Below are 21,790 nucleotides of genomic sequence, written 5' to 3'. Positions count from 1 at the left end.
CCTCCGAGGGGTCCTAGATTGGAGAGGGTGCAGGCTGGGCTGAGGGACACACACCCCCATGCATGATTTCGTGCACTGGGCCTCTAGTATAGAATATAAGGCAAAGATAGCATGGACCATAATGTGAGGGTTTTTTTTTTAAAGGTACTGCAGAAGCCCAGTTCACATAGTATCAAACATGTAATGAGCCTCATTATTTGCAGAGTCCATATTTTCAAATTCGCCTGCTCACTAAAATTTATTTGTAACCCTCAAATCAATACTTGTGACACTTTCCCAACCAATTTTGGACATGAACAGCTTAGTGAAAATTTTGAGTTGCTAGCTGAGTTTGAACAAGGCAACCCTCTGCCTTTTTGTTTCAAATTTCACACTGGAAAAAGTTTAGCTATATCAGAAAGCAGGTCTAATTAAGCAACCTTATTCTATATATATATAAGGCTAAGTTGACTCATGCCTGAGCGTGATACAATATAAAGCTCTCACTGGTACCAATCGCATGTGTGTGTTTCGATTTTTCATTGTTGGTCGTGAATTTGGTTGACACTTCTGTTATTAGAGAAAGGGTGACTACCGTTATTAAAACATTTCTTCTAATTAATTTCCTTTCAGTATGCATGAATCCGTGCACCAGGACACTAGTGTATTCATAAAATACTTGTACATAAATATTTATAACAGCCTTATTTGCAATAGCCAAGAATAAGAACTAACCTGATGTCCATCAGCAAATGAATGGATGAACAAATTGTGGTTTACCCTTACAAGGGAATACTACTTAGCACTAAAAGTAATGGTCTATTGATACATGCAACAACATGGATAAATCTCAAAGTAATGATAAGCAAAAGAAGCCAAACCAAAAATAAAAAAATACATAGTGTAAGATTTCATTTCTGTGAAACATTAGGAAATGCAATCTAGTCTATGGTGACAGATCAGAAATCCTTGGCTGCCTAGGCATGAAGAAGTGGTTGGAAGGGAAGGATGAATACATAAGGGCATCGTGAGGAAGCGTCTATGGGTTTATCTCTAATAGAAAAACATATCCTCAGGTGAGGATAAAAGAAAATAATTTAAAAAAAAACATGTTAAGCTTCATTCACAATAGAAATGTTCATTACAAGCACAGTGATGTGATTTTTCACATGCCAGGCAGTACGGACCATAGCACTTAATAATTCACTGTGAGTGTGGGGGAAACCCACTCTTGTACACATCTGGTGGGAACTTAAGGTGGTATAACTTCTGTGAAAAATAGTTTGACAGTAGCTTTCAATAAAGTTCACATACCTGTGATCTAGCAATTTTATTTCTAAGAATTTACCCTATAGATATATCCTCCCATATGCAAAATGAATACATGGATGTTCATTGCAGCATTGTTGGTAAAATAGAAAAAGTAATCTTTTATTGCATAAATTAAAAATGAGATTTATTGGATAAATAAGCCTATGTCTATGCATCAAAAAAAATGAGACAGCACTAATAGCTAAGGATATAGACCACTCTACAAGTTGTACTGTTAAGTGAAAGAAGCAGGGAACAGAATGCCCTGTACAGTATGCTGTCATTTCTTATGCATATTCGGTGCTAGTATAGACATAGATTTTCCCTGAAAGGATCCACATGAATCTAGTAATAGTGGTGCTGTCTGATTCAGGTCTGGAATTAGAAGGAGCATTTGATACTTTGTGTACATATTAACTAATTAAAAATATTCTTTGCCTTAGAAATCAGTCCAGAACCTGGAGGACCTTACAAAAGTAAGTATTAACTTATCTGATAAAGATTATTAATGTTTTAGTAATAAAAAATAGCTAAATATAACAGTAATTATTGTATGTTAGGCACTGCACTCTGGGTCCTTTACAAATACCATTTCAGTTTTCCAATAAACCTTCAAGGTAGTTGGGGTACTTTACAGGTTAGGAAATAGATTCACAATATCACCCAAGGACACACAGATAATAAGGCTCTTTTAAGGTCAGTTGATTGAGGCTTGAGGAGTAACATCCAAAGATATATCCAAGCTTCTGTCCATAACGTTTGTGAATGGCATGTGGAGTGGCAGACCACACAAGTCAGTTACATGTAAGTTTCCTGTACTTCCAAGGAAAGACAGTTATTGTATTACTTAAAATTTTTTATATTAGGATTGGAACTTGTATGATTCCAGCAGGCTCAACATCTTGAAAATACCAACTGCCAAGATAAATGTTTTCTTTAGAGAGTAAATATTTTCATGTTTCTATATAACTATGATGTGGCCTTCTTGAACTGGTTTTATTCCATAAAGAGAATGAGATTCTTTAGCAGATGGACAAATTTTAAATGTAGGCCAAGCCTTAAAAATAAAAATCCAAGTAAAATGAGGGGGGAAATTGAAAACATCCCCTCTTTTAAATGAGGGCTTTTGCTTCTGGCACTATAAATAATCAATAGGGTTTTGTATTTTGTTTTATTGTGAGCAAGGGTAAATTTCAGTCTTTTTATTCTTCAGGACTCAAGGGATCACTTTGACAGCTGATAAACCGGCCTATATTAAAATAATTATATGGCAGGTCTTTGGGTATCTTAGTATGAAATCGATTTATGTCAGATTCAGTTTATAACATCTGGAAGTTTGCCTGCTCGTGGCAACAAATTAGGGCTTGCATTTACTATTGAGTCACTGTGACACATAGTTGAAGGAGGTTACCTATGTATTTTTTACCCAGTACTCTTTAGAAACAGGTATATCTCGTTTATCCAGTAAATGCATTATTAAAAAGAAATACGTAAATTACTAAACAATGAATTTTACTTTTTCAACTTCATCATCCTGCAAAATGTTATATTTTTATTTATAATTCTTATTTATTAGGGTTCATTGTTTCAATTAGCTTTGTTTCCTGTGGAAAGTAACATATGTATGCGAATACTTACTCAGATTACAAGATGTTAGATGTTGTACCAGGCAGATTCACATGCATCCTTTAACGCATTGTCCATGACTAATTAATTATCTATCCATAAAGTTTACCAACCCCTGTTCTTATGTGTGACTAGTTAGATTTCTCTTCCCCTCTTTCTTTTTTGTTTTTAATATATTTTATTGATTTTTTTTACAGAGAGGAAGGGAGAGGGAGAGAGAGTTAGAAACATCGATGAGAGAGAAACATCGATCAGCTGCCTCCTGCACACTCCCCAGTGGGGATGTGCCTGCAACCAAGGTACATGCCCTTGACCAGAATCAAACCTGGGACCTTTCAGTCCACAGGCCGGTGCTCTATCCACTGAGCCAAACCAGTTAGGGCTTTTCCTTTCTTTCTTAGTCTTAAGGTGTACAACAAAGAAACCTCACCATTGTTTTAATGTTCACTGGAATAATTTTCGTTTTGCAAATATATTGCATCTTCTCTTCCCATGCCCCTTCTTGTTCATATCTAGAACCATAAAATGTTTAAAAGCAAATGAACAGCTGTTTTGAAGAATGAATTTTTGGAGGTCTATTTCTCTATCTCTCACCACGAGTGTGGTCCTCCACCCTTTTCCAGATGACCAAAGGGTGGTCCTCGTTGCAAGGTTAGATTAGACCCTGGGGTAGCCAGTGGTTCTGATGTCTACTGTGTGCATGGAGATGGGTGAAGTCCAGAGCACTGCCTTGAATTTCCAGGATGGTGCCCCTTCCTTGTCCTTTCCTGCATTGTGGGAGCTGCCACTTAGAGTCAGTGTGGGGAGATGTCTCCAGGGCCTGTACTAAGGTGTGCACTTAGAAATAGTCTGTCAGTTTTGCTATACTTAAAGTTGTCCCAGAGGCTCCTTACACTACCTTCATTTTTTGTATTCTTTTTTCTTTTTGCTGTTCTGAGTGGGTGTTTTTTGCTTTCTCATATTCTAAATCACTGATTTGATTCTCAGTGTCCTCTACTCTACTGTTAATTCTTTGTAAATTATTCTTCATTTCAGTTAGTGCATCCTCCACTTTTCACTAGTCCTTTTTTATGTCATTCATGTTCTCACTAAGTTCCTTGAGCATCCTTAACACCATTGTTTTGAACTCCGTATTTGGTAGCTTGCTTGTTTCCATTTCATTTAGTTGTTTTTCTGGAGATTTCTTCTATTTTTTCATTTGTCACATGTTTCTTTGACTTCTCATTTCATCTGCTTCTCTGTGTTTGGTTCTATGTATTAGGTAGAGCTGCTATGTCTCCTGGAATTGGTAGAGTGGCCTTGTGTAGTAGGTATCCTATAGGAGCCCAGTGGCTCAGCCTCTCCAATCACCTGAGCTGGGCACTTTCGGTGTGTCCTGTGTGGCTGTGTGCACTGTCCTGTTGTTGTTGGGCATTGATTGCTGTTGGCGTCACTGGGAGGGATTGACAGCCCCACACCTATTGGCTGTGCAGACCAGCTGCTACTATAGCAGAAGGGCTGCTGTGCAGGAGATTCCCCTTTGGAGCAGGACTTTCTTCAGTGGGGCTTTGGTGCTCTCCAAGTCTGCCCCTTGAGTGTGTGGCTTGTGGATGTGGTAGGGTGATCTGAAGCTGACCACCGGGTGCACTAGCTCTGTGGTCTCCAGGGAGGTGCAAAGTCAGCTAACTGCCTGTGCCCTGCCTGGGGCCACCCAACACAAGGTACAGAGTGATCCGCAGATGGCTGCTACTTGTGTTGGGCTTCGAGGCCAACCTGTGAACCAATGCAGAATGCTGCTAGTGCCGGCCCTCGAGCCACTTACCAAGAGGTATGGGGCACACTGAAGCCAGCTGCTGCTTGTTTGAGAGATTTTGGGAAAGTCTGAAGCCTGAGTTAGGACAGGCCATTCATATGGAAAAGCTACTGCAAACAGCTTGGGTGGGGCTGCAAATTGGGTGGGGCAGGGTCTCAGGGAATCACCAGGGTGGGGCAAACAGTATGGGCCAGATTGATGGAGATTCAGATTTGGTGACTGCCTGCTGGCACTGTGGCAGGGAGGTGTCAGCAAAGGAACAATGACCTCTGCTGGCACTTTTGTCTGGGAGAAAGCTGTCCCCTAGTTCTTGCTCTATTGCCAGACAATTTAGTTCCTCCCATTTGTTGATGGGTCCTTTTAAGTTGCTGCCCTAGCATTGAAGCTCAGAGAGAGTGAGTCCAAGTAAGTTCATCACTGGTCCTTTAAGAGGAACTGCCTGGGACTCCAGCAACTCTCCCTATCACTCATCTACAATCCCTGCTGGTTTTTACAGCCCCAAGTTATGGGAACTTCACTTCCCGTTACTGGAACCCTGGGCTGAGGGGTCTGGTGTGAGGCTGGGACCCCTTGCTCCTCACAGGAGGCCTCCACAGCCTAGATAGCCTTTCCACATAAAATGCCACATGTGGGTGTCAGACTAGCCTGTTTTGTGCCTCTGCTCCTCTTACCAGTCTCAATGTGGCTTCTTTAATTCTGTAGTTGTAGGACTTCTGTTCAGCCAGATTTCAGGTGGTTCTGAATGATGGTTGTTCTGATTTAGCTGTAATTTTGATGTGGTTGTGGAAGAATGCGAGTACTGCGTTTACCTATGCTCCCATCTTGACCAGAAGCCAACTTCAAGCATACCAACATTTGCATCATGGGAATACCAGAAGGGGAAGAGAGGGAGCAAGAAATTGAAAACCTATTTGAAAAAATGACAGGAAACTTCTCTTACCTGGTGAAAGAAATACACATACAAGTCCAGGAAGTGCAGAGTCCCAAAAAAGATGAACCAAGATACATCATAATTAAAATGCCAAAGGTTAAAGACAAAGAGAGAATCTTAAAAGCAGCAAGAGAAAAGCAGTTACCTACAAGGGACCACCCATACGACTGTCAGCTGATTTCTCAACAGAAACTTTGCAGGCCAAGAAGGGAGTGACAAGAAATATTCAAAGTAATGAAAAGCAAAGACCTACAACCAAGATTACTCTTCCCAGCAAAGCTATCATTTTTAATTGAAAGCCAGATAAAGAGCTTCACAGATAAGAAAAAGCTAAAGGAGTTCATCACCACCAAACCAATATTACATGAAATGTTGCGGGGTCTTCTTGAAGAAAAAGAAGAAGAAAAAATATTTTTAAAATATGAACAATAAAATAGCAATAAATACATATCTATCAACAATTAAATCTAAAAATCAAAATAAATGAACAAGGAATCTAATGAACAAAATAAACTGATGAATAAAATAGAACCAGAGGCATAGAATCATGGAACAAAGTGACAAATCTCAGAGGGAAGGAGGTGGGGTGGGAAGAGATTAAAGAACTTATATGTATACATACATTACCCATGGACATAGGGTGTTGAAGTCCTGGGGTGGGGTGGGATCTGGGTGGAAGAGGGGCAATCAGGGGAGCAATGGGGGGACACCTGGAATATTCTCAACAATAAAGGTGTGTTTTTTTTTTAAAGAAATAGGTGTCATTTAGGGAACTAGTGCAGACAATGTGGTTGGTAATGTAATATGTTTATGTATATAGACGTGTGTCCCTGTCTGGGAAAACTGCACTTCACCCCTACTTCCAAAAGAGATGAAATGAAGTAACTGAAAGAGGAGATTGTACATTAGGTTAGCTTAATATGTTTTAAAAGTACAAAGACATAATCTATAAAAACTTGAATCTGAACCTCTCATTGTTCAGCACTTTGTGATGAACTGTATGGATATAGAAGTAGCTGAAGCATCTTTGCCCTTAGACAGCAATGACTTTCCTGGACACAGTACCAGCACCTGTAAGATGACAAAACTGAGGCTCAGGGTGCTTAAGTAAGGTGCCGAGCCCTTAGCCAGTCATTGGTGGAGTGGGAGTCCAGCCTGACCTGTACTGTCAGCCATGCAGTATACTGCCTGCATTGAAGACTTGTTTAAAAAGACAGGAGTTCCTGCCCTCAAAGGGCTTTCCATCTGATGTAATGGTGGGATTCCTGGGGACAGATGTCCACCAGGCACATGATTGTGTTCCTGCCCAGCTTTCCAATTGCAGCGCTCGCTATGTTATGTTTCCTGAATTGTATCTGAGTCAGGTCATCCCTGTGAACTGGTACACCACCGACCAAGTTCACCCTCAGTGGAATTAGGAGCGACTCCAAATTAAAAACAGGGTTTCCTCCAACGTTCTTGCCCTCTCTGTTATCCGTGTGTGCTGAATTGCCTGCCTCTGCCCTAGCCCCTGTCCAGGACTATGCAAGTAATTGGTTCTCTGCCAAGGTTTATCCAATAAGTAGCTCAGGGAGCTGATCCCAGATGGGCATGGGAATGGCCCCGTGCCAAGTTCAAAGTCCTTGCCTTTAACAAATAGACATCACTTTTTATTTGTTATATATAAAACACCCTTGGTTTTGATGAAAACCAAGTTCGAATTTTGTGACTTTCTAATCATAGTTATGATTTGGACACTCATTTGAAATATGAACTATTAAAAAGATAGAATATTTGAAAGAGCATGTTCATGCAAAAATAAATTATGAATTTCTTTAGCCTGTTCCTCTGTTTAGAAATAGCACTCATACATATTTTATACATAAATTGACAAGGATGGCAGAGACCTCGTCTTCCCTATAACAGTTTGAACCAGACTGATTGAGGATTTATTGCCTAATTATACTTGTCAGCCTGACATAAAAGTCATTAGTTCTGGAAAAACATGTTTGTCATACTGGGAGTATCTCTAATTAATGTAGTCAATATCTAATATATATTTTAAGCTAAACAGAGTAGTAATCTCCCAAGTGTATGTTACAGACTATGAGGAACTGATGGTAAACCCCTTTGGGTCGTGAGGCAGTGCTCTCGGTACAGGTTTGTATTGGGGGAGAGACTACCCCATGTTATATACTGTTTCCTCTGCTCTGAATACAGTGAAATCAATGCTATGGACATCGACTCCCTCTGTTGATACAATGTAAAGATAACTACTAGTAAAAACTCAGAGAGGTTATGTGATTTGATTACAGTTGGTGAGTAACTCAACTAGGATTCAAACCTGGGGCCCGGTGTGTTCTTTTCTCAACATCAACTGCACTAACCAAGTTGATCTCTGCAGTGTCCACACGTGGTCTTATTCTGTCTTCCTTCAGTACATATAAACCTGGAGCTCAGCAGGACAAACCAGGTAGTCATATTGAGACAACCATCTGGCACGAATGTTTTCTTTTGCCCAACGTTCAGCCATGTGCTGGGTTATCAGTAGGTAGTGCAGTGAAGCGATGCACTGCCAGTGACCTCCTGGGGCAGCTGTCTTGTGACCGTATGCTGATAGCCTCCAGTACAACCCCCTGCCACTGCTCAGACCACAGTGGACACAGTGCTGCATAGTAAAATCATTCAGCAGTTATTGCTGCACAGTTCACCACAAACTCATTCATTTGCTCACAAATGTGCACATTTCTGCCATAAACATAAACATCAGAAGTCTTTTTGAATGGAAAAGGTTCGATTCATTGGCCTCATTCAGTCCTGCCCCAAACAGATTCCATTATTATGTTTTCCCACATGGATTAAAATGTTGTTTCTGTAGCAGTGCACCCTGTCATTGAATGCTTGTACTTAGGAACCAAAACGTCTGTGAGAGGCCAATGTAGTTATTTCCCATTTTTATCAAGTCCTTTCTTGCAGCAATAGTTTTTCAGTTATTTATTTAAATTGTACTAGTATACTGGGCTGAAATAAATTAACAGTTAAAGTGGCTGAAATTAAACCTGCAGAATAATTGGCTAGGGAGCCGGTACTTATTCTATCATGCCTTACTTAAGAGGGCGAGTTGTGGGCATCATTTTGAAGGTTATTGGGAACACAAGCTCAGATTACATTCCTTGGTGGAACTCCAAAGACAAAGAGGTCACTGGTTCCCCGAGGAGAGTGTACAGGACATTTCCTAGGTCTTTCCCCAGCAGATAGGCTATCAGCACATCTCTGACTTCTTTCTGAGGGGTTCTGTTGGGCACCGACGGATGGGGTGCAGTGAATAGCATCAGAGAACACTGCTGTATTCGGGCATGTGATGCAGAGCTCTTCAGAGCAGCTCAGTGAAAACGAGATTCATCTAGAAAAAGTCCTTCAACACATAAGCCTCACCAAGGCCCTCTCTTTTGAGAGACAAAAACAACACTAATTATATCTACTCATGGAGCAAAGAATGTATGCGGGTTGCTGGTGTTTCCAAAATCGCATTCATTTGCTTTAGTCAGGTGTGTGTAACACAGGAGCAGGGACTGCCCTTCTGTAGCCGTCAGCATCCAGGACGTCTGGACAAGAGGGGTTGGTCAGCCCTTGAGTCATTTGCTTCTAAGACACAGTAACAGAAAATTAGGTGTGGATTTGAAGAAAAATAATTTCATTTCATTTGAAACTCAGATTCTCTCTCTCTCTCTCTCTCTCTCTCTCTCTCTCTCTCTCTCTCTCTCTCTCTCACACACACACACACACACACACACACACACACACACACATAGAGTCTAGGTTAGTAAGGAAGCCCCATTTGTATACCTAATATAGGTGGTTTGCAAAGTTTGGCTTCATAACATCTGACATAACTAGTTATTTTCTTCTCCTGTCTTCCTAGTATCTCTTCTATTCCTGCTCCAAATGTATAAGGACTAAAAATTGTCCATATGACATGCTTTTGCTTCCTCTGAAAATTCTTTGAATACGCTCCAGATTCCTTTTCTATATTGATCTATAAATATTCATTTTACAATATGACTCCTAATATAAAATTTTCCTCACATCTCAGTCATCCAACAACTGAAGATTATCCCACAGATGACGCCTTCCTGTGTTCAGGAGCACATGAAACTTCCTTTAGGAACACAGCCCCTCTCTTTGTAAAAGCACCCCGCTCCCCATTCCTGTCCCATGCCCTTGGGCATGGGGAAGGTGAGCACACAGATTACCATAATGTTTTTTTGTGATTTATCATAAATACTAATAAATAAATAAAAAAATGCCCTGGCACCAGTAGGCCTTGAGAACTGCTTGGTTCAGTGATCTTCTGTTGTGTAGCTAACTACTGCAAAACTTAGTGGTTTAGGAAAAAAAACATTTAATTTTGTTCATAATTTTTGCAAGGGTCGGGAATTTTGAAGGGTGCACACGGCAAATGCTGGGGCAGCTGAAACTGAAGGATTCATGTCCATGGTGGCTCCTTCTCTCCTATGTCATTTCAGTCTCCAGGGACTCACCTCCTGGCCTGGGTTTCTTATGCGATGGCTCAGGACTCCAAGAGCAAGTGTTCAAGGGTGGCAAGGGGAAGCTGCAAGGCTTCTTCTGACCTAGCCTCTAAGTTCCAGATGTCACTTATGCTGCCTTCTGTTGGTCAACAAGTTACTAAGGGCAGCCCAGATTCAAGGGAAGATGAATTAGATTACACCTAATCTCCAAAGTAGAAAGTTATGGGCTGTCAAGGAGCTAATTGTAAAACTCCTTTGGGGAATCAGTCAGTTTTGTAATTACTGGTTGCCCAACAACTACTTTGTATTTGAGGAGAAAAGTGAAATGTTGCATATTGTTTCTTCTATTTTGTATTTGACTTTTGCTTAATGCAGTAAAATTGGTGACCCTGGCTTTGACTCACCATTAGTTTAAGTATGGTAATAGTGCTAATTGTATATGGACAGCAGTGGCAAGAGAGGGCTCTGAGATGACAAGAAGCTTTTAAATCGGAGTGATTGGGGATGTAGTTGTACTTTTGACTGAAATAGGAAACCCAGGAGGAGAAAAAACATTTGGGCCCAACAATGAAATGATACTTTCTACTGCAGGTAACAAAATACTCAACCAAAGGCAATCTAAAACCCTCATTTTTCTCATAGAAGTCTGGGCAGATAGTTTCAGATTTGGTTCAACTCAAAGATGTCCAGCCCCAGACTGCTTTTGTGAGCATCTTTGGCCTTCCTCTCTTGTTGCAAGATAGCGACCTCAGCTCCAAGCATCACATTATTTTTTTTTTTATTGATAGAGAAAGGAAAGGATCTCTCTTGATGTCTCCCATCCCTAAGAGCTCCACACTGGTCAAGATTGGGTCACATCCCATGTGCTGGCTTCAGAGGAGACTGGGAGAGCTGGTCATGGCATGCTTTGGCTTTTTAATTAATGGGAAGCCAGCTCTGCTAATAGAGAGAAAGGCATTAGGTAGGAAACTAGCGTCTGCCTCAGTGATGAATTCCATTTTCTCTCCCTAGGCTCACTTAGCAGCCTTATACTAGTAGAGCTTGAACTAAATGGGCTAAATCATAACTATGATAAATTAGTATTTTTTAGAAACCAGTTTCTCAGTGGGCTTTTTCTCTTTTTGTGATTGAGAGCTAACCCACTGCTTCTTAACAAATAAAAATATTTGATTATTTTCCTTACACTTTTAAAATATGAATGAAAGCTCTTTGGCTGCCATGAAGACATATATCCATCCTATTATGCATCGTGCAGGATTGCCTTTCTGGTATCATTACATGTTATACATCTTCCTAAGGGCCTTCTGTGTGTGAGAGTTTGTAAGAGGAAGAGAATTTCATAGACATTATGAACCTTTTTTGTTTCAGAATCGAGGCTCAGAACCAGGACAACCAATTCTCTGTTCCCCTGAATGGCAGAGGATGACCGAGCCGGGCCCGTGTCACAAGCAGAGTAAAACTCAGAAAGCATAGATCTCAGCTAGAGAAAGGAAGTGTTTTGGCTCAGAATGGGCATAGTGTAGGCACCTGGAATTGCAGAGTAGTGCTTAAATTCCTAAGCTGGGTAAAGTTGGAAATTCTTTATTCTGTGGATCTGTAATTGTAATCGTCTATGCTGTAATTGTCCAGTGGTGATATTTTTTAACTGGATAAGATTCACACGTAATAAATCGGGGCTGAGAGTGTCACTAATGGTACCTTTGCTGGTGAACAGTAGGAGGAAGAGGGGAAGACCTGAGGAAAGAAGCCCTGACTCTCATCTTGCATCTGGAGCAGTGTATGCTTTCCTCTGGCATCCATTGAATGCCCACATGCCCACAGTGCTGGGCACGGAAGGAGAGACCAGACCAGGTCTGCCTCTGAGGCACTGGCAGCCACCCTGCCTTCTCATCACTGTAGAAAGTGAATGTGGGAAATCACTAGTGTCTACCAGCAAGCTGATTGAGCTGGTTTTCCTTATAATTTTAAAGTGTTTAATTTCCAAATTTGAATTGGTATAGTAAAATCACATTATATTACAGTAATTGTGTTTGAACTAAATTATAGTGAGTGCCAAGAGAAGGCCTTAGCCAGTCTCTGATGTTTCAAAAGTAGATTTCAAAGCAATTTGATGCCTTAGGGAAATTTTCATTTCCATAATACCTGAAAAGATTGACTCAAGTCAATGAATCTGTCATTTACTAAAAGGTGTATTTCTAAAAGTCCTGTTTTAAATGTTAAAAGTATTGTTGAAAATTTGATATTTCTAACCAAAATAAAAAAGCTTAATGCCTTATATACTTCTAGAAAGTAAGCAAAAACTGATGTCAAGCTTAAACTCCTCCCCTTAGCTTCCCCTAACCATGCAGATCTGGCCCCACTCTAGACTTTAATATGCAAACAAGATTACATGAGCCCTAATTCATGTCATCAGGGGAATCGGGCACCTCTCCCAGTGGTGGCCTTAGGTGTCCTGGTTTTGACTGCCACTTTTTGCTCCAAATCTTAATCCTGGATTGAATCCCTGGCTTCTAGGGCCCGCTCATTGCCATGCCTCTCCCCTCTGTGGGTACAGCCTGTTTGGGCCCCAAGGTACTGGCATTCAGGGCTCTTTTATGCCAAGCCTCCTCTCCTGGCTCAGCACTAACAGGGGAAATCACTGCAGAGTGAGTTAGAGGTGGCTGGCACCCCTCGCTCCCCTGCCATCCCTGCTACAGGGCACTGCATTGCCTGCTGGCTGGGGCCACCCACCACCTTCCAGGACTTGCTTCTCCCTGCAGAATCTCTTTTCCTACTTCCCAGTCTTTCCTACATCCAGAGGCTCCCAGAATGTAACCCTGGGATGGGACTTCCTTAATCACAAAGTCTCAGGAAAGTGTTTTTCTAACCCCAAATCATCCACCTTTCCTAACCCTGGTGATTCAGGTTTAGCCATATTAAAAACACACAAAAAAACAAAACCTGGCAGAAGTTTGAAATTATAAACTTTCTTTAATGGGCTCAATATTCAGGGTGTCCTGGGTCAGGCATTCAAGGCCTCAGAGTCCCTGAGCTTTCTTCCCTGTTTGGGGTTGGCCAGCAGGGGTTTGCTTACATCTTTGAGTTTCTCTTTGCTATGGGCATTTCCCAGGTATGGCGCCACTTCCTATAAATAGACTTTTTAATATGTTTCATAGGCATATAATAGTTTGAATCAGAAGAATAATTTTAGAATAATACACCTTAGAACATGGGTCCTCAAACTTTTTAAACAGGGGACCAGTTCACTGTCTCTCAGACCGTTGGAGGGCCGGACTATAGTTTAAAAAAAAAACTATGAACAAATTCCTATGCACACTGCACATATCTTATTTTGAAGTAAAAAAAAAACAAAACAGCAAAAACATCCGCATGTGGCCTGCGGGCCGTAGTTTGAGGACGCCTGCCTTAGAAGAATTGGGTCCAATAACAACTTAGGGCCTATAAAAGGGCTATTTCTGGTGCCTGCCAGAGTGGCACAGAGGTGCCGGGGGGCGCGGTGTCTAGGCTGTGTGAGGTCATGGGGTGAGTACAGCCAGTCTACCTGGGGCACCAGATGTCCCAGCAAATTTGGAAGACCTGTTTAAATGTTAAAACTACAAGCATGCTATGGAGTAAAATACAAAGTTTATAATAATTTTAAGGTAGGAAGTTTTACACATGAAGAGTTTCACGTCAGGGCTGCTATCCCAGATGGCTCCAGGGGGTCAGTTAAGGCAACTATGATAGAAGTTTGAGAAAACTTCTATCATAGTTGTGCCTAAGAAAGTACCATCATACAAAAATGTGTAACTTGTAAAAGGTGTTATGTTATGGCATTGGTTACTCCTTATTCTGCAGACAATTGGCAAACTACAGACATTCTTGTTTTATGTAGAATGTGTGCCAAGAAAGTTACTAGGTGTACCAGTTAATAATGCAGACTTTTTTCACTAGATGGAGTTACACATATGTTGATATATATGCGATTTGATATGTATGCTATTTTGTTGTATTGACAGCAAGCTTCAAAACTTCATATGTCAAATTTGCTGAAGGTATTAACATCATAGATATTTTTACGCTTAAAAATGTTAAATTTCATGCCAAAAAAAAGAGCATTTGCTGCAAGTTTTCATTATTTTGAAGAAAAAGTTTTCATATACTTCAGGAAGCTTATGGTAAACATGCTCCATTTCAAGATACTTGTGAACACTGTTTTAAACGCTTTAAAAGGGATGATTTCGATGTGAAAGACAAAGAACGGACAAGTCAACCGAAAAAGTTTGAAGACCAACAATTACAAGCATTATGGGATGAAGATGTGTGTCAAAAACAACTTGCAGAAAGATTAAACGTTGCTCAACAAACAATTTCTGATCATTTACAAGCAATGGGAAAGATTTTAAAGGAAGGAAAATGGGTGCCACATCAACTGAACGAAAGACAAATGGAAAACCGAAAAGTCATCAGTAAAATGTTGCTTCAGTGGCACGAAAGAAAGTCTTTTTTTGCATCGAATTGTGACTGGCGATGAAAAGTGGATTTATTTTGAGAATCCCAAACGCACAAAATCGTGGGTTGATCCAGGTCAACCATCAACATCGACTGCAAGACCAAATCGCTTTGGAAAGAAGACAATGCTCTGCGTTTGGTGGGATCAGGAAGGTGTGGTGTATTATGAGCTTCTAAAACCAGATGAAACCGTTAATACTGATCGCTACCGACAACAAATAATCAATTTGAACCACGCTTTGATCGTGAAATGACCAGAATGTGCCAGAAGACCCGGCAAAGTAATTTTGCTTCGTGATAATGCACCATCACACACTTCAAAACCAGTTAAAGACACATTAAAAGATCTTGCCTGGGAAGTATTAACCCACCCGCAGTATTCACCAGACCTTGCTCCTTCAGGTTACCACTTGTTCCGATTGATGGCACACGCACTTTCTGAGCAGCACTTCAAAACATATAAAGAAGTGGAAAATTGGGTCTTTGAATGGTTTGCCTCAAAACAAGAAAAGTTCTATTGGGACGGTATCCACAAATTACCTGAAAGATGGGGGAAATGTGTAGCTAGCAATGGACATTATTTTGAATAAAGCACTTTTGATGTTTCTCTTGAAATTATCATGTTTTCTTTGATTACAAAATCTGCCATTATTAACCAGTACACCTAGTATGTTGGAGTTGATTCATTTGTAAATTGAATACTTGTAAATGCCATAAACACTTTTTAAAAAACCTTAAAATAAATTATTGTATACATACTCCCTGGTTATTAGTTTTGTAAGTTTGAGTTTAATAAAGTTATTTTTCTTAAAGTGGACTTTTGTCACTTAACTATAAAGATAAACATCAACTCATCTTAAATTGGAAATAGTGCTATATTAATTTGACTTTCTAAAAATGTCATTTTATCAATACCATTGAATTTATCTGATTCGTACCAATAAAAATTTAAGATTATGTTTGTTGCTGAAGTGGAGTAGTGTAAGAAGTATTTTTTAGGTTCCTGATCACATAAAATATATTTATTTTTATTTTTAATGCTTAATATTATCTAATGAAGCCTATACGACAGAACATCAGTTTGGTCATGCAGTTTCTCAGGGCAGCTGATTAAATAAGCATGAGATGAACCAGGCTAACTTCTAACTTGATTTGGAATGTTATACTATTTATTACTCTAAGCAATTATGTGAGCCAAATATAAATGTTCAGATTTTTTCAGTAGCACACTGTATATGTCCAGCTACTTCCAAATGCTTTCTTGATCTTCAGACAGTATCATCTTCAGTAAGTGTCTAATAGTTAGGCTTATTAAAGTTTTATTGTACTTAATGTAAAGGAGTGGAGATGAAGATAAAGTAGAATGGATAAAATGTCATTGAAATAATTTGAAGTACAATTTAAGTAAACTTTGTTGTTAATTTGGAAATGTAAAAGTATGTGATTACAACTTAAGATGTATTCAAATATATCATTATGGAGGAAATAAGAACAATATTGTATTATTGATTTCTAGATTTTTTGAATAAGACTATTAACTTTAGTCTAAAAATATAAAGGTAAAACTAACTTAGTTACCTTATTTATTAATTCAATAACTATCTGGGTTAAGCAACTGCTTATAGAAGATTTAAATAAGATGTAAAACAGTATGATTATCAGCTAGAAAAGTCCATTATTATATAGATATTCTTACAGAACATTAACAGTTTTTTCAGAGAATCTTTTACTATGATTATAATCTGTTACACAGGAAAATACCATAAAAATGTTATTGACTTATGTAACGTGAAATAAGTTTTAAAATTTTAAATCAATCATATTAGTCTAAAATTTTATCACTGAGTTAAGGTAACAGAGAAAGTGGATGTTTTCTGAGCTTTGATTAAATCAAGAATTGCAAACTAGTAAATTAGCTTTGAATTGAAATAACTAAAACATTTTTCATATTAAGATAGAATATTGGGTAACACCAGAATTTCGACTATTGGCTGCTCTATAATCAGGGCACAGCACAGGGACAGGCTCTGAGTGTTAGGAAAATGCTGACTTGTGTTGGGTTTTGCTGGTAGAATGATGTTTCTACTACAGACTGAATTGTAAGTTGTTGAAATTAAATTTTAACAAATTTTTACTTTTTATATTTCATTATTAGGCAATCAGCTGCAAAGGTCAACACAGTATATCATACACTCTGTCAAGGAATCAGACTGTGGTGGTCGAATATACACACGATAAAGATACGGATATGTTTCAGGTAACATGTTTTTTTTTTTAGTGGAAATTTTAGGACATTATTCCTTCAGTTCTATATTTTGATATGTAATCAGACCTTCTAGCACATTAGCTTTTGGTGATGCCCAAGGGGAAAGAGGTGAGGATAATATAAAAATTATTCCTATTTGGTTTTTGAGAGACTAAGAAAACTTAATTCTAAAACTGCAGAAGGAATTATAAAGGCTACATTCGCAGATTTCAATGTAATAAACATAGACTTTAATAATAAGAATAAAATTTTTATAGCCAGCTGCTTTTAAAAGCCAACATGTTTAAAATACTTCCTAAATAACACTTGAATGAAAGGTGACATCAAAAATACAATTTTAGGCCTTTTTAAAAACAACTGGGAACATTATATAGCAAAACTCATTTGATATGACTGACAGCATACTCAAAAGAAATATAAAAACTTAAGTGCTTTTATTATTTGGAAGGGAGGAAGCAATGGAGGGAAAGAGGAAGGTAGAGAGGGTCAAAGGGCCAGGGAACTGAACATTTATCTCAAAAAGTTCTGTTTAAAAAAATGACACTAAGAAAGTAGAGGTTCAGGAATAGTTCTAGTGATATATATTAGAACGTCCAGAAATACATCAAAAGAAAGGAGGAGGAAGGAAGTAATAAAGGGGGAAAAAAAATCATCATTAATTTTAAAAGAGAATTACTATATCCAAGATTTGGTACTTTAAAACAACAGAAAATTAAAATCAAGGCTAATAAAAAAAAAAGCAAACACAAATTGGAAGCCATGAGGCTTTGCATATATATATAGAGAGTTAAATTATTAAATAACGTTGGAAACAAATGTCAAAAAAAAAGTATAGATACATCAAAAAGCATTAAAATGACTCTTGCAAATAAGAAAATATGCCCAATTTATCAGACTGGCAAAAATCCAAAAGGTTTTGTCAAAGATGTGGGAGACAGGCTTCTACATGCTATAAATTGGTATGATCTCTATAGGATGGTGATTTGGAAATACCTATGAAAAATACAAGATGTTTACACTTTTAGACTCAGCTCTTCTCCTAAAGCTCTTCTCTTCCTAGAGATTTACCTCAGAGATACCCCTGCATACTTACAAAATGATATTTTTATCAAGTTACTGTTTGACGCATGGTTTACTAACAAAAGATTACAAACAACCTAAATATACTTCAGTAGGGGACCAGTTCCATGAATTTGGGGACATAGTCGGGGCCTCCAAGACTATAAAACAGAATAAGCAGACACAGAAAGAGTTACAAACATATTTAAAGAATTAAATATTAATACTATTAAATATATTTATATTGAGTCATTGATAGCATTATATTCAGTTAATATTAATGTTAAATGTTAGTAATGTAAATAATATTAAATATATTAAATTGTAAACAGCATATTAATCATTAAATATTAAATAAGTATTATTAAATGTTTAAATAATGTTTATATGCATTAAGTAAAGCAGTTGCCTTTGAGGAAGAGGGCTAGGCAGGTGATATACAGGGAGGTATTTCATACTTTTTTATTTCTTGAATGATGTTAATGTGTTAGCTATTTTATAAAAAGCTAAACAATTATGGGTAGATAGAGCCATCATTATAGTCATAGTCATAGGTATAGACATAGTATTTAGGTGCTAGTTTGAACTCAAAAGTAAGATTTATCAAATTCAGACAAAATATTAAGTTGTTTTACTCTTCATGCCATTTTATTTTATAATATTCCCAATTATTTTCTCATTCTACTGAATAAAATCTCTTAGTAGTTTTAGATGGTAACATTAGTATCTATATAGTTGAGGAAAATGTTTAAGAATATCAGTATTTTTTCAGTAGTTATTTCTTAAAACGTGTGAGTGTGTTTATTTCACAGTGCTCAAGCTCACTGTCATAATCCTCCATTCATCAGTTTCATGAGTGCCTACTGTGTGTCAGATACTCACCTAGTTCCTGTACATAGACCACTAAGGCTACCTCTCATGGAGCCTACATTCTAGAGGCAAATAGACCACAAACAGCAGGCATTCCAGGCAGAAGGCCAAGGCTTCAGGGGAGGAGCAGAGTGGAGGAGGAGGGAAATGACCTGAGATGACCTTGGAAAGGTAGGCAGAGGCGGGGAGAGGTAGGGCCTTTAGGCCAAGTAAAGAACTTGGGTTTTATTCTAGGAGTTTGGGGGAAGCTGTTGGAGGATTTTAAGTAAGAGAGAGCTACAATCTGATTTATGTTTTTAAAAGATATCTCCAGCTACTTTCTATAGAGGAGAATGTAGGAGGCCAGTGTGAAACTGGAAAACCAGTTTGGAGGCTAAGGTAATGCAATCCAAGTAAGAATTGGTGGTAGCTGGAACAAAGGTGAGGAAAGATGTGTTTTGGAGGTAGTGTGGACAGGATTTCAACAAGATTAAACATGGGTGTGGATGAAGGAATCAAGGATAATTCTTGGGTATTGATTTTTAGCTTGAGCAAATTGGATGCCAATCATTGACATAGGGAATCCAGGGGCTAAAGGGGATCTAGGTTCTGTTTGGAACATGTTACATTTGATATGCTTATTAGACATCAAAGTGTGTGCATTGGGTGTGCTAGTCTGGAGCTCGGGGGAGAGATCAGGGCTTTGTGGCTAATAGCTGGGATTTGATTAGATTACCTAGGGAGAGAACAAAAGGAGTAGGAAAGGGAGCTATTTACCAACTAGCCTAGAAGGGTTTCATTATTTGAATGCCAGGTACAAATGTGTCAGCATATGCTGGCTGATTATAAGCCCTGGAAACCTCAGCAAGAGCCTTGGGGAGAGAAGCTCGGTTGCAGTGGGTTGAGGAGAGATGTTAAGGGAATGAGTAAGGAAATGGAAGCAGTAACTAGTGAGGGGTTTTCAAGAAGTATTGCTGTTAAATGAATCAAAAATGAGGTAATAGTTTGAGGGTTGCCTGCAGGCAAAGGAAAGTGTTTTTTTAAAGATGAGAGACTAGAACAGTGCTACTCAAACTCCTGGGCAGAGCAGCGAAAAGTCTGTTAACAGTAACTGGGACCTGGTTTCTCAAACTTAATTTGTTCTGGAAGGCTGTTTGAGAAGCAATGTGTTCGAAAACCGAATCATGTTTTTTCCATTAGAAATGTAAATTGAATTAATCTGTTCCAGACCCCAAAATGATTCAGTTTTAACCTTTCTTATATATACTACATGTCTAATTTACTGTTTAATTTATAAATATACACTTCTTAAATTTATCAACCCACCCACTACTAGCTTTAAATGAATTTTTCATATATCACTGCCTCAGAAATGCTATCACCAGCTAACTGCTTTTCCTTGATCCATTCAACAGCAGTTTTTCTACCTATTCAATTGCTTGTGGTTGTTGTTTTGTGAGCATTTTCACATTCTTAGCAACATTAGCACTCCTGATGGCCTCTTTATGTTTTAATTGTGCTAATAGTATATTTGGCCAGCAACAAAAGCATTCTCTCCTTAGTTTGTTGCCTGAGAGATGCTTTTCATCATGCTGAGGTATCAGCATGAAAGGGTTTTCAGGTCCAAAACTGAAGGTTTTGGTCAACCAAGACATTTTTTTATGAAAAACTTGGTCGAGAACTGAATTGTTCAAGATGGGAGCTGTTTGAGAACCGAGGTTCGTGCAGAGTGAGATGAGTAGGAAATTGGAAGCTGTTACAGCAGTTTGGTATTCCTGAAACATCGGAACAGGTGATCATTTTTCTAATACTCATGTTATTGTATTTTTATAAGGTATCAGTGGCAAGTTGAAATGTGCAAAAAAAAAAACAAAACAAAACAAAAAAACCTGGTTCTTTCCTCCTCAGAGGCACAGTTTGAGAAGCTCCAGGATGTGTTTGATAGCTGATGGCATGATCCAGTCTCCAGAGAGAAATTGATGATGCAGGAGAGAGGGGTGGCGGGAGCAAATATTGGGAGCAAAATCCTTAGGAAGTGGTGAACATTGGGTTCTCAGGCATCAGTGAAGAGATTGGTCCTGAATAGCAGCAGCAATATGTCATTCTTGCCATAGGAGGGAAGCCAGATGATGTTACAGCTGCAGGGGCGCGGGAAGGATTGGTCTGGGAAACCTGAGGGAGGCCCTTTCAGGTGCTCCCGAACTGTCTTACCTGTACTGACTTCGACTGACAGTCAAGCAAACCCTAACTCTTCTCAGATATATTAAAATTTAAAGTGCTGAATGATGCTGTGCTGTATCAGTAGTAAGGGTTGAAGTTCTCCATGTGGCTACTGTATGAATATCAGCACTGTATGAATATCGGATGAAATACAGAAACATCTTGGCTTATCTACATGACTGCTCTTAAAATAATGTAAAGTTGATCCAGTAAACAAAAGAAAAAACAGGACCAAGTTTTTCCATAGTGGGTGAGTTTTCAGTAGGAAAGTGGCTCAATTTTTTTCCTGGAAAAAGCCCCCTGAAGTTTGTGTTCTGCAGTATCTATAACAATAAAAGCTAATTAGACCAGACATCCTTCAGGACACAGCCGGAGCTGCGAGGGAAGCCCTGGTCCCAGGTGCCAGAGGGAAGCCGGTGCCGGCAGCCGGGGGAAGGAAGGCCATCAGGCCTCTAGTAAAATTATACTAGCCCTCTGCAGGTTAGTTTTAAGTGGAAGTGAATTGATAAACAAATCTCATATGACCAGTCAGATAAGTATCATGACTTGAAATAATTGATCCTAGCAGTATGTTCCAGCTGGAATAAAATGTCATGTATTACAGTCAATTTCAGTTAATTCATCAAGACATTAATTTAATACCTTGGGATGAGATCAGAATGGCCTTTCTTGAAGAGAATAATCTCTGTAGACAAGGAGCAGTTGTGTGACATTCTATTGGAGCGTGGTTTTAGCTTTGAACTTAGAGCTTAAAAAGG

The 21,790-nt window shown here is 38.8% G+C and overlaps 1 protein-coding gene across 3 annotated transcripts in view; it reads left to right on the top strand.

Moving 5' to 3' along the window:
• Positions 1 to 21,790, top strand: part of PELI2 (pellino E3 ubiquitin protein ligase family member 2) — a 174,419-nt gene that overhangs the window by 135,902 nt on the left and 16,727 nt on the right. For 2 of the 3 annotated variants that reach the window (XM_028141684.2, XM_054716037.1), the window contains 2 exons: positions 1,734 to 1,766; positions 16,794 to 16,895. In XM_028141684.2, coding sequence (XP_027997485.1) covers positions 1,734 to 1,766; positions 16,794 to 16,895 — 135 coding nt within the window. The remainder of the gene's footprint in view (positions 1 to 1,733; positions 1,767 to 16,793; positions 16,896 to 21,790) is intronic. The other variant, XM_008139014.3, reaches the window with a different exon arrangement.

The sequence above is a fragment of the Eptesicus fuscus genome, chromosome 5, assembly GCF_027574615.1.
Source record: "Eptesicus fuscus isolate TK198812 chromosome 5, DD_ASM_mEF_20220401, whole genome shotgun sequence".
NCBI lineage: Eukaryota > Metazoa > Chordata > Mammalia > Chiroptera > Vespertilionidae > Eptesicus > Eptesicus fuscus.
This window is presented reverse-complemented; position numbering and strand designations above follow the sequence as displayed.